This window comes from Oratosquilla oratoria, chromosome 22 (genome assembly GCF_046742065.1).
Source record: "Oratosquilla oratoria isolate Oo_2021 chromosome 22, ASM4674206v1, whole genome shotgun sequence".
Taxonomy (NCBI): Eukaryota; Metazoa; Arthropoda; class Malacostraca; order Stomatopoda; family Squillidae; genus Oratosquilla; species Oratosquilla oratoria.
In genome coordinates this window covers 56,205,771-56,220,349 of record NC_134798.1, presented here as the reverse complement: position 1 = coordinate 56,220,349, position 14,579 = coordinate 56,205,771, and the positions used below count along the sequence as shown (strand labels likewise).

The following is a 14,579-nucleotide window of genomic DNA, read 5'->3' as shown; positions in this document are numbered from 1 at the left end:
TGATCCAGTAAGAAATGGAATTCTTAGTGATGGGCTTTGTTTACCTTTAGTAGAGACGAACAACCTTTTAATTCTGGTCTAAGATGTTCAGTTCTCTTGAGGTAGGTCCGGATGGCTCGTACTGGGCATAGTACTGTTTCAGTCTGTTCTCCCCCTACAAATGCGTCTAAGGACGGAACACTAAAGAACCAGAATGTAGGGACGGATTTGGCAGGATCTTGGTTTTTGGCAATGAATTGAGGCATGAAAGTGAAGGAGACCTCTTTCCATCCTTTGGAATGGGCGACTCTATAAGAGATGGCGTGTAACTCCCCTACTCTCTTGGAGGATGCCAGGACTAGCAGAAAAACTGTCTTCAAGGTGAGGTCCTTCAGATGTGCCTTTCGGAGGGGTTCGTAAGGGGGACCCCTCAGAGAGTTCAGGACTGATGCCACATCCCACGGAGGAAATTGAGTGCTGAAGGGTTCTTGTGCCAAGCCCCGTTGATGGGTTGATGTAGAAGATCTGGTCTTCCCTGAAGGGCCCGAGGCTCTTCTACTGCTAGATCGAGGGTGTCTGGAAACCATGGGGCTTCGAGTCACCAAGGAGCAATCAAAGTCATCCGAAGGTTGGATGCGTTTCTTGCTCTCTGGAGTACCTTGTGGAGCAAGGGAAACGGTGGGAAAGCGTAGGTGTCCAGGTTGTCCCAACTTTGCAGAAGAGCATCTTCTCCTGCTGCCAGAGGATCCGGGAGAGGGCTGAAATATATTGGGAGTTGGTGATTCCATCTCGTGGCGAAAAGGTCCACTAGAGGGGAGCCCCATTTGCTGAGGATGAAGTTCGCTAATTCTTGATGGCGCCACGACCTTGCCCTTGGGACCAGGTTCCCTCCGTCTACCTCGCCGTGACCTGTGGACGACTCTCTCCCTCTGGAGTAAGTTTGGGCCAAATCGGAGACATGACGATTTTTAGCCAAATCTGTGGGTAATTTTGGGGGTCATTTTGGTCACTTGGCCCGATTGGGTCACCACCTCAGCCACAGGTCGAGGGTTACCAGGGCTCTTGCGGACTCCACTTAGATACTGCTCAGGGTAAAATTACGGGCGACAAGAGACAGAAATGAGAGGGGAAAAACACACACAAATTTGGCTGGTCGCCACGACCTTGCCCTTGGGACCAGGTTCCCCCCGTCTACCTCGCCGTGACCTGTGGACGACTCTCTCCCTCTGGAGTAAGTTTGGGCCAAATCGGAGACATGACGATTTTTAGCCAAATCTGTGGGTACCCCTTTGGTAGTTTTAGGGGTCATTTTGGTCACTTGGCCCGATTGGGTCACCACCTCAGCCACAGGTCGAGGGTCACCAGGGCTCTTGCTGACTCCACTTAGATACTGCTCAGGCTAAAATTATGGGCGCCAAAAGACAGAAATGTGAGGGGGAAAGCACACACAAATTTGGCTGGTCGCCACGACCTTGCCCTTGGGACCAGGTTCCCCCGTCTACCTCGCCGTGACCTGTGGACGACTCTCTCCCTCTGGATTAAGTTTGGGCCAAATCGGAGACATGACGATATTTAGCCAAATCTGTGGGTTAACCCCTTTGGTAATTTTGGGGGTCATTTTGGTCACTTGACCCGATTGGGTCACCACCTCAGCTACAGGTCGAGGGTCACCAGGGCTCTTGCGGACCCCACTTAGATACTGCTCAGGCTAAAATTACGGGCGCCAAGAGCCAGAAACGAGAGGGGAAAAAACACACAAATTTGACTGGTCGCCACGACCTTGCCCTTGGGACCCGGTTTCCCCCGTCTACCTCGCCGTGACCTGTGGACGACTCTCTCCCTCTGGAGTAAGTTTGGGCCAAATCGGAGACATGACGATTTTTAGCCAAATCTGTGGGTTAACCCCTTTGGTAGTTTTGGGGGTCATTTTGGTCACTTGGCCCGATTGGGTCACCACCTCAGCCACAGGTCGAGGGTCACCAGGGCTCTTGCGGACTCCACTTAGATACTGCTCAGGGTAAAATTACGGGCGCCAAGAGACAGAAATGAGAGGGGAAAAACACACACAAATTTGGCTGGTCGCCACGACCTTGCCCTTGGGACCAGGTTCCCCCCGTCTACCTCGCCGTGACCTGTGGACGACTCTCTCCCTCTGGAGTAAGTTTGGGCCAAATCGGAGACATGACGAGTTATTAAACTACCAAAATGACCCCCTTTGGTAGTTTTGGGGGTCATTTTGGTCACTTGGCCCGATTGGGTCACCACCTCGGCCACAGGTCGAGGGTCGCCAGGGCTCTTGCGGACTCCACTTAGATACTGCTTAGGCTAAAATTACGGGCGACAAGAGGTAGAAATGAGAGGGGGAAAACACACAGAAATTTGGCTAGTTGCCACGACCTTGCCCTTGGGACCAGGTTCCCACGTCTACTTCGCCGTGACCTGTGGACGACTCTCTCCCTCTGGAGTAAGTTTGGGCCAAATCGGAGACATGACGATTTTTAGCCAAATCTGTGGGTTAACCCCTTTGGTAGTTTTAGGGGTCACTTGGCCCGATTGGGTCACCACTTCCGCCACAGGTCGAGGGTCACCAGGGCTCTTGCGGACTCCACTTAGATACTACTTAGTCTAGAATTACGAGCGACAAGAGGCAGAAATGAGAGGGGAAAAACACACAAATTGGGCTGGTCGCCACGACCTTGTCCTTGGGACCAGGTTCCCCCCGTCAACCACGTCGTGACCTGTGGACGACTCTCTCCCTCTGGAGTAAGTTTGGGCCAAACCGGAGACATGACGATTTTTAGCCAAATCTGTGGGTTAACCCCTTTGGTAGTTTTGGGGAGCATTTTGGTCACTTGGCCCGATTGGGTCACCACCTCAGCCACAGGTCGAGGGTCACCAGGGCTCTTGCGGACTCCACTTAGATACTGCTCAGGCTAAAATTACGGGCGACAAGAGGCAGAAATGAGAGGGGAAAAACACACACAAATTTGGCTGGTTGCCACGACCTTGCCATTGGGACCAGGTTCCCCCCGTCTACCTCGCCGTGACCTGTGGACGACTCTCTCCCTCTGGAGTAAGTTTGGGCCAAATCGGAGACATGACGATTTTTAGCCAAATCTGTGGGTTAACCCCTTTGGTAGTTTTAGGGGTCATTTTGGTCACTTGGCCCGATTGGGTCACCACCTCAGCCACAGGTCGAGGGTCACCAGGGCTCTTGCGGACTCCACTTAGATACTGCTCAGTCTAGAATTACGGGCGACAAGAGGCAGAAATGAGAGGGGAAAAACACACACAAATTTGGCTGGTCGCCACGACCTTGCCCTTGGGACCAGGTTCCCCCCGTCAACCACGTCGTGACCTGTGGACGACTCTCTCCCTCTGGAGTAAGTTTGGGCCAAATCGGAGACATGACGATTTTTAGCCAAATCTGTGGGTTAACCCCTTTGGTAATTTTGGGGGTCATTTTGGTCACTTGGCCCGATTGGGTCACCACCTCAGCCACAGGTCGAGGGTCACCAGGGCTCTTGCAGACTCCACTTAGATACTGCTCAGGGTAAAATTACGGGCGACAAGAGGTAGAAATGAGAGGGGGAAAACACACAAAAATTTGGCTGGTCGCCATGACCTTGCCATTGGGACCAGATTCCCCCCGTCTACCTCGCCGTGACCTGTGGACGACTCTCTCCCTCTGGATTAAGTTTGGGCCAAATCGGAGACATGACGATATTTAGCCAAATCTGTGGGTTAACCATTTGGTAGTTTTGGGGGTCATTTTGGTCACTTGGCCCGATTGGGTCACCACCTCAGCCACAGGTCGAGGGTCACCAGGGCTCTTGCGGACCCCACTTAGATACTGCTCAGGCTAAAATTACGGGCGCCAAGAGGTAGAAATGAGAGGGGGAAAAACACACACAAATTTGGCTGGTCACCACGACCTTGCCCTTGGGACCCGGTTTCCCCCGTGTACCTCGCCGTGACCTGTGGACGACTCTCTCCCTCTGGAGTAAGTTTGGGCCAAATCGGAGACATGTCGATTTTTAGCCAAATCTGTGGGTTACACCTTTGGTAGTTTTGGGGGTCATTTTGGTCACTTGGCCCGATTGGGTCACCACCTCAGCTACAGGTCGAGGGTCACCAGGGCTCTTGCGGACTCCACTTAGATACTGCTCAGGCTAAAATTACGGGCTCCAAGAGCCAGAAACGAGAGGGGAAAAACACACACAAATTTGGCTGGTCGCCACGACCTTGCCCTTGGGACCCGGTCTCCCCCGTGTACCTCGCCGTGACCTGTGGACGACTCTCTCCCTCTGGAGTAAGTTTGGGCGAAATCGGAGACATGACGATTTTTAGCCAAATCTGTGGGTTAACCCCTTTGGTAGTTTTGGGGGTCATTTTGGTCACTTGGCCCGATTGGGTCACCACCTCAGCCACAGGTCGAGGGTTACCAGGGCTCTTGCGGACTCCACTTAGATACTGCTCAGGGTAAAATTACGGGCGACAAGAGACAGAAATGAGAGGGGAAAAACACACACAAATTTGGCTGGTCGCCATGACCTTGCCATTGGGACCAGATTCCCCCAGTCTACCTCGCCGTGACCTGTGGACGACTCTCTCCCTCTGGAGTAAGTTTGGGCCAAATCGGAGACATGACGATTTTTAGCCAAATCTGTGGGTAGTTTTGGGGGTCATTTTGGTCACTTGGCCCGATTGGGTCACCACCTCAGCCACAGGTCGAGGGTTACCAGGGCTCTTGCGGACTCCACTTAGATACTGCTCAGGGTAAAATTACGGGCGACAAGAGACCGAAATGAGAGGGGGAAAACACACACAAATTTGGCTGGTCGCCACGACCTTGCCCTTGGGACCAGGTTCCCCCCGTCTACCTCGCCGTGACCTGTGGACGACTCTCTCCCTCTGGAGTAAGTTTGGGCCAAATCGGAGACATGACGATTTTTAGCCAAATCTGTGGGTTAACCCCCTATGGTAATTTTGGGGGTCATTTTGGTCACTTGGCCCGATTGGGTCACCACCTCAGCCACAGGTCGAGGGTCACCAGGGCTCTTGCGGACTCCACTTAGATACTGCTCAGGGTAAAATTACGGGCGCCAAGAGACAGAAATGAGAGGGGAAAAACACACACAAATTTGGCTGGTCGCCACGACCTTGCCCTTGGGACCAGGTTCCCCCCGTCTACCTCGCCGTGACCTGTGGACGACTCTCTCCCTCTGGAGTAATTTTGGGCTAAATCGGAGACATGACGATTTTTTGCCAAATCCTTTGGTAGTTTTGGGGGTCATTTTGGTCACTTGGCCCAATTGGGTCACCACCTCAGCCACAGGTCGAGGGTCACCAGGGCTCCTGCGGACTCCACTTAGATACTCCTCAGGCTAAAATTACGGGCGCCAGGAGGCAGAAATGAGAGGGGAAAAACACACAAATTTGGCTGGTCACCACGACCTTGCCCTTGGGACCAGGTTCCCCCCGTCTCCCTCGCCGTGACCTATGGTCGACTCTCTCCCTCTGGAGTAAGTTTGGGCCAAATCGGAGACATGACGATTTTAGCCAAATCTGTGGGTCCCCTTTGGTAATTTTGGGGGTCATTTTGGTCACTTGGCCCGATTGGGTCACCACCTCAGCCACAGGTCGAGGGTCACCAGGGCTCTTGCGGACTCCACTTAGATACTGCTCAGGCTAAAATTACGGGCGCCAAGAGGCAGAAATGAGAGGGGAAAAACACAAATTTGGCTGGTCGCCACGACCTTGCCCTTTGGACCAGGTTCCCCCCGTCTTCCTCGCCGTGACCTATGGACGCACAATTGAAATACATAGACTCATCATTTCCAGTTTTTTTCTTTTTCTTTTCCTGCTCTAACTGGTTTTAGTTTTGATTTTAGAATGTGGTACTTTTCTATCAGTTATTTATATATATATATATATATATATATATATATATATATATATATATATATATACATGTGTGTGTGTATGTTTGTGTATTTATATATTCGTTACCACACATACAGAAGTAATTAAGTCCTACTGGCGTTCATCATCTGCCTCCTCTTTTACGCGCTGTGCAGGCACTAATCCGAAGGCAAAGGTCAGGCGAAAGCAATTGCTCCATGTTCGGTATTCAGAGAAGCCACTCAGGCCCGACGCTTGGGAAGTCTAAAACATGGACGGGAGGAAGGGGCTGCTAGGGCGGAGCCGGTGGGGAGGAGGAGGGAGGGAGCGGGTTTGAAGGGTAGGGGGAGGGGAGATGCAAACTCGGGTGAGAGGAAGGAGAGTGGAATGGGTCCAGGCCACTGGAGAAGTCCATATCGACACGGGGAGGAAGGTTTTTGAAGTAACTGTTATGTAAATGCACACACATGCATAAACATATGCAAGTTTGCAATTACGCACGTGTGTATACGGTCACATGCACACCTTTGTACATGCCCCCACCCAAATATATATATATATATATATATATATATATATATATATATATATATATATATATATATATATATATATGTATATATATATATATATATATATATATATATAGTAAAGATCACTATAACTCGCAACACTCTCTCACACACCCTTGTTAGTTTCTGCCTCTTGCCTTTTGTAACGAGCATCACCTTCCAGTTGTCTGCTCTCTCTCTCTCTCTCTCTCTCTCTCTCTCTCTCTCTCTCTTTCTCTCTCAAAATTTGCGTTGTTCTGCAATATCAAAATTCATCTACCAATATCTGCAATTCGCCCTCGTTGTTGCCACCCTCTTTGGTCCGGGCTCTCCCGGGACAAACTAAGACAAACGGTTCCATTTCCACGAATAACTGCGGGTGGTTGGTTGCCATCTAGTGTCACAACAGGATCGAACTCCCTCCACTCCACTGTATTGCAGTGGCTGAAGTCTTTCCGGTAACCGTGGGTGACGCTGCATCGATGGGTCATAGCAAGATCTAAGGATATAAGGTCTAACCACTTCCGACCGAATTTCGAGGGAGTTGGCGCAGCGGGCCCGTGAACGTCACCTGGCTGTTCAAAGTGGGGTTGGCGGGTCCTATAGCTGTCAGTTGAAGCTGGTCCGTCGTTCGGGAATGTTGTTGCCTTCGCTCGCACCGCTCCACGCAATTAGTTATATTCTGACAAATATTATATAAAATATATATATAAATATATATAAAATATTATAGTTCCTGTCTATATATATGAATATATAATATATATGATATATAATATATATGATATATAATATATATGATATATAATATATATATATAATATATAAAATATTATAGTTCCTGTCTTCCTTGGCGTTTCACAGTTTTCTTCAGTGTTTCACAAAGAGAAAACGGACCCAGCCTAATGACGTCAGAAGCTGCGCACAATAATTCAAACGGTCTGACCTGTATATTTAGACCTTGGGTCATAGATACACGAAGTGAACGGAGCACTCGAGGGTAAAGCCATCTGTGGATATGAAACAAACCTGGAGATATCACACTTCTATTGAGGTGAGAATTTTCTTTTTGATGTACTGAGCAATGAACTCACGTAGTGACTACATAACAATGATAATAATAATAATAATATAGTAATAAAGATAATAGTAATGACGAGGGTAAGAATAATATAAATAGTAATGGTAGTAGTAACTTACTATTGCCATTACCAATGGTAATAGTAATATTACCATTATTTAATGGTAATAGAATAGGAATGGTAGTAGTATTACTATTAGATAATAGTAATAGGGTAATAGTAGTGGTAATAGTATTAGTTACTATTACCATTACTATTATTTATTGGTAATAGAATGGTAATGGAAATTATAGTATTGGTTTTCTATTAGGTAATGGTAATAGTTGTATTACATTTACTATTACTAGTATTTAATGGTAATAGAAATTATAGTAATGGTAGTATTAACATTACTATTATGTAATGGTAATGGGGTAATAGTATTAGTTATTATTATGTAATGGTAACTGAAGGTGAAGTAGGTGAGGAGTAATGGGAGAATTTCTTTTTAATGCTTTAACGTTTCGACCCACAGGGTCTTGATCACAAAGCTAACAATGAAGTACAACAACATGAAGATTTTATACACAGGCAAGTCATCTCTTGGGACGCCTAGGAGAACTTGTGGCTTTTGCTAAGTTTATAAAACCTTCTCTATTGTTAATGCTATTATTGCTGTTAGTATAAGCTGCTTCTATCGTCTTTCTCAATATTTTTGTTGGACCTTTATTACTATTGTCCCAGTCTGGAAGGTGGTCATACTTAGAAAATCAGTGGGTTTTTACACTGTTTTCGTGCTCGTATGACATTTTATTTAGTCCACGACCTGTTTCTCTAAACTATAATGGGCAGCTTTTGCATGGTATCTTCTATACAATACTCTTTTCGTTAGTCGAGTTATTATTACTACGTGTGACCAAATGTCCTACTTTGTTTCCTGGTGTTGTAGCTGTCCTAATGCCTGCTTTTAAGAGGTATTTGTCTAGGAGTGAATTAATATTGGAGTTTGGAACTGTCATAACATCGGGTTTCATTGTTGCATTTATTGTTTCTCTTACTAATTTCTTTAGCTTTTTTTTTCTCAATTCACATAGGAGACCTTTTAGACATTTCAGTTTGTTGAAGGTTTCTGTGATATGATTTAGTTAATCTTCCAAGAACTCTTCATTACATATTGGACTTGCGGACTCCACTTAGATACTGCTCAGGCTAAAATTACGGGCGCCAGGAGGCAGAAATGAGAGGGGGAAAACACACACAAATTTGGCTGGTCGCCCCGACCTTGCCCTTGGGACCAGGTTCCCCCCGTCTACTTCGCCGTGACCTGTGGACGACTCTCTCCCTGTGGAGTAAGTTTGGGCCAAATCGGAGACATGACGATTTTTAGCCAAATCTGTGGGTTCCCTTTGGTAATTTTGGGGGTCATTTTGGTCACTTGACCCGATTGGGTCACCACCTTAGCCACAGGTCGAGGGTCACCAGGGCTCTTGCGGACTCCACTTAGATACTGCTGAGGCTAAAATTACGGGCGCTAAGAGGCAGAAATGGGAGGGGGAAAACACACACAAATTTGGCTGGTCGCCACGACCTTGCCCTTGGGACCAGGTTCCCTCCGTCTACCTCGCCGTGACCTGTGGACAACTCTCTTCCTTTGGAGTAAGTTTGGGCCAAATCGGAGACATGACGATTTTTAGCCAAATCTGTGGGCCTTTGGTAATTTTGGGGGTCATTTTGGTCACTTGACCCGATTGGGTCACCACCTCAGCCACAGGTCGAGGGTCACCAGGGCTCTTGCGCACTCCACTTAGATACTGCTCAGGCTAAAATTACGGGCGACAAGAGGCAGAAACGAGAGGGGAAAAACACACACAAATTTGGCTGGTCGTCACGACCTTGCCCTTGGGACCAGGTTCCCCCCGTCTACCTCGCCGTGACCTATGGACGACCCTCTCCCTCTGGAGTAAGTTTGGGCCAAATCGGAGACATGACGATTTTTAGCCAAATTTGGTAATTTTGGGGGTCATTTTGGTCACTTGACCCGATTGGGTCACCACCTCAGCCACGGGTCGAGGGTCACCAGGGCTCTTGCGGACTCCACTTAGATACTGCTCAGGCTAAAATTAAGGGCGACAAGAGGCAGAAATGAGAGGGGAAAAACACACACAAATTTGGCTGGTCGCCACGACCTTGCCCTTGGGACCAGGTTCCCCCCGTCTACCTCGCCGTGACCTGTGGACGACTCTCTCCCTCTGGAGTAAGTTTGGGCCAAATCGGAGACATGACGATTGGGTCACCACCTCAGCCACAGGTCGAGGGTCACCAGGGCTCTTGCGGACTCCACTTAGATACTGCTCAGGCTAAAATTACGGGCGCCAAGAGCCAGAAACGAGAGGGGAAAAACACACACAAATTTGGCTGGTCGCCACGACCTTGCCCTTGGGACCAGGTTCCCCCCGTCTACCTCGCCGTGACCTGTGGACGACTCTCTCCCTCTGGAGTAAGTTTGGGCCAAATCGGAGACATGACGATTTTTAGCCAAATCTGTGGGTTAACCCCTTTGGTAATTTTGGGGGTCATTTTGGTCACTTGACCCGATTGGGTCACCACCTCAGCCACAGGTCGAGGGTCACCAGGGCTCTTGCGGACTCCACTTAGATACTGCTCAGGCTAAAATTACGGGCGACAAGAGGCAGAAATGAGAGGGGAAAAACACACACAAATTTGGCTGGTCGCCACGACCTTGCCCTTGGGACCAGGTTCCCCCCGTCTACCTCGCCGTGACCTGTGGACGACTCTCTCCCTCTGGAGTAAGTTTGGGCCAAATCGGAGACATGACGATTTTTAGCCAAATCCTTTGGTAATTTTGGGGGTCATTTTGGTCACTTGGCCCGATTGGGTCACCACCTCAGCCACAGGTCGAGGGTCACCAGGGCTCTTGCGGACTCCACTTAGATACTGCTCAGGCTAAAATTACGGGCGCCAGGAGGCAGAAATGAGAGGGGAAAAACACACACAAATTTGGCTGGTCGCCACGACCTTGCCCTTGGGACCAGGTTCCCCCCGTCTACCTCGCCGTGACCTGTGGACGACTCTCTCCCTCTGGAGTAAGTTTGGGCCAAATCGGAGACATGACGATTTTTAGCCAAATCTGTGGTAATTTTGGGGGTCATTTTGGTCACTTGACCCGATTGGGTCACCACCTCAGCCACAGGTCGAGGGTCACCAGGGCTCTTGCGGACTCCACTTAGATACTGCTCAGGCTAAAATTACGGGCGACAAGAGGCAGAAATGAGAGGGGAAAAACACACACAAATTTGGCTGGTCGCCACGACCTTGCCCTTGGGACCAGGTTCCCCCCGTCTACCTCGCCGTGACCTGTGGACGACTCTCTCCCTCTGGAGTAAGTTTGGGCCAAATCGGAGACATGTGCTCTTCCCCCCTCCCGTCCTCTTCTTTCGTTTCCCTTCACTTCTCCTCTTCCCCTCCTTTCTTCATTCCCCTTCCTTTCCTTTCCTCCCTCCCTGCCCTTCTCTTTCTTTTCTTTCCTTTCTTCCTTCCCTCTTTCTCTCTTCTTTCCTTCGCCCACGATACAAAAGAAAACGGAAATAAAAGAAAACCTTCTTGAACCAGAAGACGACTCTTTGGTGATCTAAATGCCTTTCCCATTGTCTCCACTCGTAGCTCTTGCATTTTCGCCTTGGCTGGCTGTGCACTAATTAAGGCAGATTACAAGAATGGTGAGCGTTTTCGAACATATTGTCATTTTCATCGACGAAGACACATTACAAGTCTCCTGGGCCTCCGACAGGTGAATTTATTCATTTCAGGGATCTCGAGGGAAGTCAGTCAGCTAGAAATGATCCCTTTTAGCGATGTCACTCTCAAAGTCGACTTTTGAGTTCTAATCCTGCCTCCTCCGGGTGGTTTTATTCAGCTGAGGGGGGCCTTCAGTCCCCAGGAAGAGTTGAAACTCGTTCCAAGTCATTTATGGGCTTTCCAACGGCGCCGTTCCTTCCAGTGGCTCTTAAGGTCAACGGCTCTTTCTTTAAGGTCAGAGGACGCTCCTGGCTCTGCGGCGTCCCTCAGCCCTTCCTAGTGTGGGCGTTCCTTCAAAGTCCCGAAGAAGAGCTCCTCCGTCCCTCTTAGGTTGTCTGTCCGCAGAAGTCACGTCTTGAGATAGGCGCTCTCGAGGTCCGTTTCCAACGGGTCGTTCTTCTTCGCCCATTGGGGGGTCAAAGGCCTTCGGAGGTGGGCGTCTTGACGTCGGATGGACGCACTTTCCCAAGATCTTTCCAGATTTGATTCAAGTAATCTCTTTGGCGGCGCTTTCAGCCACGCAGGGCTGAGAACCCAAATTTCTATGTGGGCTTTATATTTTTCCCCCTTTTCTGTTTTATCTTTTAACTTGTTTTATTTTTGGGCTTAGGCATTTATATATATATATATATATATATATTTTTTTCTGGGCTTTTGTTCTCTTTTTTCTAAATTTTCTTCATTTTTTCATAAATTCTTTTGTTTTTTTCTTTTTTCAGCCACTCTTGGACGCAGCACTTTCAGATGCCATCTTCCGTCGACCCGCTTGGTGATGGAGAACAGGAAGAGGAAGGGCTGCACCACTACAGCCAGGAGCAAGTTCTCCGGGCTGAAAATGATGAGGCGCCATTCCTCTGACCTCAGCAAGTCCTGCAGAGGGACTTTGTGTGGAACCACGGGCTTGGGCTTTGGGCGGCGACAGAGGCCGCAGATACTCAGGAATGGATGGTTGAGGTTCAGGCACGTCCTGTCTTGGCAGATCCATTCCTGAGGCTGTCGCCGACGTTTCAGAGGCCCGGGGATCCCGATGGGGAAGCTGTCCGTTGGAGTGGGAGGTGGAGGGACGACCTCCTGATCCCTTTCCTTCCCTCCGGCTTCCCTCGGGCCTTCGGTCTTTGGGCTTTGATTCCTTGGTCCATCCTTTGGTACGAGGGGCAATTCGGTCCATCTTTTCTGAAGGCACGAGGACGGACGCTGACACTCCTTGCGTCTCTGGCTTTCCTCGTGCCTTTGGGAAGCCCTTTGGACCTTCTCGAGGTATTTTTTGACGATGTAGGGACGTTCAGGTTTCAGGATCGGGAATTCCTATATTCCTGCAGGATCCTTTTGGGCCGTCGAAGAACCTCGTCCCGCTCTCGTAGGGACTTTGGTGGCTTTCGGAGGGGTTCCTGTTGATTCAAAATATAAAAATAATAACGAATAAATAAGTAAACAAATAGAATAAATAAATATATAATGATAAATCATAAACACAAATAATAATAATTAATAAAAAATTATTAATAAATAGTAAAAAAGAAAATAAACTGATGGATAATGAACAGATGAGTGATATTGAATGAATGAATACAAGTAAATCAATTGCAGGCATCACAGCATTTTGCTTAGGCGTTTGTGACCCGCGCAAGTTTTTCTTTTGTAAATACTTGCAATCAATAAAAAAAAAAAAAAAAAAAAAAGCCGACACGACCAGTTCTCTCCCGGGCACATCTGCAAGCAGCAATTCTCTCCAGCAAGTCGCCTTGGGACCAGTTCTCCCCAGCAAGACGCCTCGGACGCAGTCCTCTCCAGCAAGTAACGTCGCCAAGCTTCAAGCGGCCCTTCGCACCAGCCCACGACACTTGATGAGACCCTCACTCCGGACCTTCCCTCTACGACCCCTCGTCGGTGACCTCCGAGCCTAGTAACCATTAAATCTTAGTGTTAGTGTTATTGTGAGTCTCATTTCCCTGGCTTGTCTGAACCAAACCACAACAGTACCATAAGTGGACCCAATGTACCCATTTGACATGTTGTTATCAGATGTATTATGGTTTACATACTTTGGATCAATTGTAGAATTTCCCACCCCCCGTGTGCTGATCGGTTGGGGTCTGGGGTGCTCCGCCGTCGCTCTGCGCCATCACTCAGGCACGCCGTCGCTCAGGTCATGGTAACGTTTTTCATTACTTAACCTGACCATTAATCACGGGCGTATATTCGGGGTGTGCTATGTGTGTGCCGCATACCTTCAGCCAGAGAGAAAAATGCATGATAGTTATAAATAATTTCAGCAGTAAGTGGGAAATTATACTTTCCTATTATTTTAACCGTTATAGTATTTTGCGCTATAGATGTGTTGTGATTAGGTTCGGGCAAGCCAGCAGGGAAATGAAACTCACAACACCAAGGCACTACGGTTTTAATGAACACTAACCTCGTAGAGTGAAGGTCGTAGACACTAAGGCACTCGGGTTTTTATGAACACTAAGCTCGTGGAGGGAAGGTCGTAGTCTGAGAGCGAAGGGCAACTTGAAGCTTGGAGAGGACTGCTGATTGGAGATGTCGTGCCCGAGAGTGAACGACTTACGACTTGCAAGGTAAGACCACCGCCCGTTTGCTCGCTCGCGCGGGATCGGTTTTTGTGGGAGGGGAAGAAGGTCTGTAAGAAAATGAAAAGATACTAGTGTATAAAAGAGGGCTATTGCCACCAGGTGTGAACTGAATTCTGAATTCCTAGGAAAGACCAAACGCTTGCGCGGGATCGGTTTTTGTGGGAGGGGAAGAATGTCTGTAAGAAAATGAACAGATAGTAGTGTACTGTATAAAAGAGGGCTGGTGGATCTCCGGGGAGCTTTCCTGAGTTTCTGATTGGCTGGAGGAGTGCCGTAACAAATTCAATGAGGAACAACACGGTTTTTGTAGTGGTTGGTCATGTGTATCACAACTACCTAATCCAGCATTATGACGTACTACCTGAGACTGTCAGTAAGAGTATCAATTTGGATGTTATATGCCTCGATTTCGCCAAACCGTTCGATACGGTAGACTGTGATATCCTCTTAAGAAAGGCTAAAGAATTGGGAATTGGAGGAAAATGGGTATATGGTTGCACAGTTTCTTACACAACAGGAAGCAGGTGGTACTCGTCAATGATGAAATGTCTGATAGCTCCCATGTTGCAAGTGGAGTCCCCCAGGGATCAGTATTTGGACCCTTACTATTTTCAATCATGATTGGAGACATAGATAAAGATATTAGGTACTCACGTGTGTCATCGTTGGCGATG

The 14,579-nt window shown here is 48.3% G+C and overlaps 1 protein-coding gene across 1 annotated transcript in view; it reads left to right on the top strand.

Moving 5' to 3' along the window:
- The window catches only part of LOC143037391 (uncharacterized), a 42,416-nt gene that overhangs the window by 16,895 nt on the left and 10,942 nt on the right, over positions 1-14,579 (top strand). The window contains exons 8-10 of the mRNA XM_076205529.1: positions 12,031-12,126; positions 12,291-12,568; positions 12,631-12,668. Coding sequence (XP_076061644.1) covers positions 12,031-12,126; positions 12,291-12,568; positions 12,631-12,668 — 412 coding nt within the window. The remainder of the gene's footprint in view (positions 1-12,030; positions 12,127-12,290; positions 12,569-12,630; positions 12,669-14,579) is intronic.